This window comes from Cydia pomonella, chromosome 17 (assembly GCF_033807575.1).
Source record: "Cydia pomonella isolate Wapato2018A chromosome 17, ilCydPomo1, whole genome shotgun sequence".
NCBI classification, from domain to species: Eukaryota; Metazoa; Arthropoda; class Insecta; order Lepidoptera; family Tortricidae; genus Cydia; species Cydia pomonella.
This window is the reverse complement of record NC_084719.1, coordinates 14,030,545-14,033,242: the sequence shown is the minus strand read 5'-3', so window position 1 is coordinate 14,033,242 and position 2,698 is coordinate 14,030,545. Positions and strand designations below refer to the sequence as shown.

The following is a 2,698-nucleotide window of genomic DNA, read 5'->3' as shown; positions in this document are numbered from 1 at the left end:
GTTTAGCGATATAATATATAGCAACTACACGTATCCAAAGCACAACCCGCTAGTTCGTTTTTGAAGCGCAGCTACTAAAGTGGCGTACAACGTATTGATATTAATATAGAATTGATATTATATTGGCATTGAATTCCCAATTCTAAACAGCCCATCAGTAGTAAACTATCGCGAACTCGTACGACGCCCTAATCGCTAGGATCTGATGGGTTTTCCTTGAGCCCGTTTTTATTGTTACACATGAGTGAGAGGGATAATAATACAGATTTAGCAACTAAACTTTAATAGAAATAAAAAATAAGTTTTATTCTAAAAGTTTTGGTAAGTATTGGTTTTTTAAAGATGCTGAATAGTTAAGTTATCAAGTTTTTCTACATCAGAGTAATCTGTAGGAAGACATCGATGCATATTGTGAGGAGAGTTCCACCATACCCTGAATGTTTTCTTTGCAGGAGCATACTTGGATTTGTCGCCGTTCAACGCCGCGCACAGGTCGCACAGGGAGGAGTGATCTTCTTCTATTGAATAATAGTTCCTCCATTTGAAGTAACTTTTGTATGCCTCCTGACTCCTCGTTGCCTCGTAAATGGCTTGTGCTAGGTTGTAGGGATGCGTTTCGCGCGCATTGATGTAGGAGCCCGGAGGAAGGAACCTGTGGATGATGAGATTATTTTGTAAATATAATAATATATAGGCCTGTTTTATAGCAGGTGCCTCCTTACATACTTACGGGAGGTACAGTGAAATCCGGTCTGAATCTGTTACAAATTACTGAATGTTATTCTAGCCGAACCGAATACAAGGATTACCCATTTATATTGTATTGTATTCGGGCGATTTTGCGCAACTCGATGACTTGCGCCTATTTTGCGTGATAAAGGATTACCCATAAGGAATAGATCCTGCTAGGTACCTACACTGAGTTTATATAATACTGATTGGATGGCCAAAGTATGTATAAAATATAGGTACGTCGTTCTTCTTCTAAAAAGATAACTTTTCTGTGAGCATAGAGTAAGATAGTATTTTGAACATTTAGGAATTTACCTGCTATAATTGGCCCCACCGTAGACGACAGGCACCGCATAGTTTCTGTAACCTTCCATGACCTTTTGTGACACGTAGTCTTTGACTATCGAGTTTTCAAACCCCAGCACAAACTGATAATTTTGAGGCAAAATATCGCTATAATAGAGACTGCTCTTTTTAAAATGTCTGTGCTTGTATAGTTTAAGACCGAAGTGATACAGATGTTTTTCCAACCTCAGCAGATAGTCATAGCCCGCAAAACTGCAGTCGTCCACAATCCAAACAATTGCTCTCATTTTACTGCGCAACGTGGATTTTATATTGGATCTAAGTGGAACGAAATTTCTAAGAATTGTCCATACCACCTCCGCAGAGGGTGCAACGGTGTCGCCGGCGAGGTCCCGCACCACGAAGGGCCTCCACAATACATCAGAATCGAAACGATACGTGAACGTCCAGTTGAAGTAATCATCGTTGTATAACTCGCACGCCGGGTACTTGTAGGACGATTCGTTCGACATGAACACGAATATCTGGTGCGGGCTCCGCTCCCTCGGTCTGTTAACGGAGGTCAGAATGTTTTCACCGAAGACGATTGCGTCAAACGCACTGAGGTTCAACAAGTCTTTGTTTGTAGTGAAAACACAATTATTTACTGGACAATTAAACTTCTGAAAGCTGTCCGTCACGTTTGAAGTAAGGTACTTATGATCCCAGGAGAGGATGTATTTCGTGTCCGGTATGAGTTTATGAGTGCTAAATTTGATTAAGAATAAAGAGCGCGTCTTTTCAGTGAAGTCGAGGATTTCGTCGAGCATCCATACGAGAAGGACGACACATAGCGAAATTAAGAAAAGCGTATAAAACATATTTTTTATTGAGCATAGCCGCCAACACGAAACCCGGGAAAGCATGCCTGTACAACATGGATGTGGAGTTCTGGAATATTTCCAAGAAGAAAACGAGAATAACGTACCCTGCTTTGGGATAAGAAAGTGACAATCAAGTGACACGTTGACTTTACAGCACTAATGTTTTACTTTATGGTCGTCATAAAAAATCTTTAAGCATTTTAACAAAAATACTCATTAGTTATTGCCATCAGGTAGCTAAATTTAACAGTAGACGATACAATCAAATTGGTTTATTTAAAAAACTTAAAATTCCAGCACATGGCAAGGGAGAATGTGTTTCTACCTAAGACATGAGAATAAAAACTTGTTGGTTGGGGTTGCTATATTCATTGCACCATAGATACAGAAGAGTAAAATGTGACACTGAGACACGTAAACACTAAATAAATTGTATGATTCATGTATGATTGGAGATAGCTGGGAAGTGAATTACCACTGAATTACGCATTCTTACCAATTAATGTATTGACGGGTAACTCTTCAATATCCTGGTAATAAATTACCTATTTCTATTGATAATAATCCACTTCAAAATGTTTATTTCCAAACCGGAAGTGAAATCAATAAGTAATCATAGGAAAATCCTCAAATATCTCATTGTATGCGTGGGAGACCTGGGATCCGTCGACGACCATTCAAAAAACCATTGTGCCTCTTAGGTGGCAACGCCATCACTAACTACTGATAAAGAGACAAATTTAGACAACCTGACAAAGACGTAACACCCCACTAATCTCAGATTAAGATCGATTTTG

The 2,698-nt window shown here is 39.2% G+C and overlaps 1 protein-coding gene across 1 annotated transcript; it reads right to left on the bottom strand.

Annotated features, from left to right (window-relative positions):
- Positions 1–266: 266 nt before the first annotated feature.
- On the bottom strand, positions 267–2,343 carry LOC133526996 (alpha-(1,3)-fucosyltransferase C-like). Its single transcript, XM_061863882.1, has 2 exons — positions 1,048–2,343; positions 267–652 (listed from the first exon to the last, which is right to left on the bottom strand). Exons 1-2 carry the CDS (start codon positions 1,941–1,943, stop codon positions 337–339), a joined length of 1,212 nt encoding a protein of 403 aa, XP_061719866.1. The 5' UTR covers positions 1,944–2,343; the 3' UTR covers positions 267–336.
- Positions 2,344–2,698: the final 355 nt, after the last annotated feature.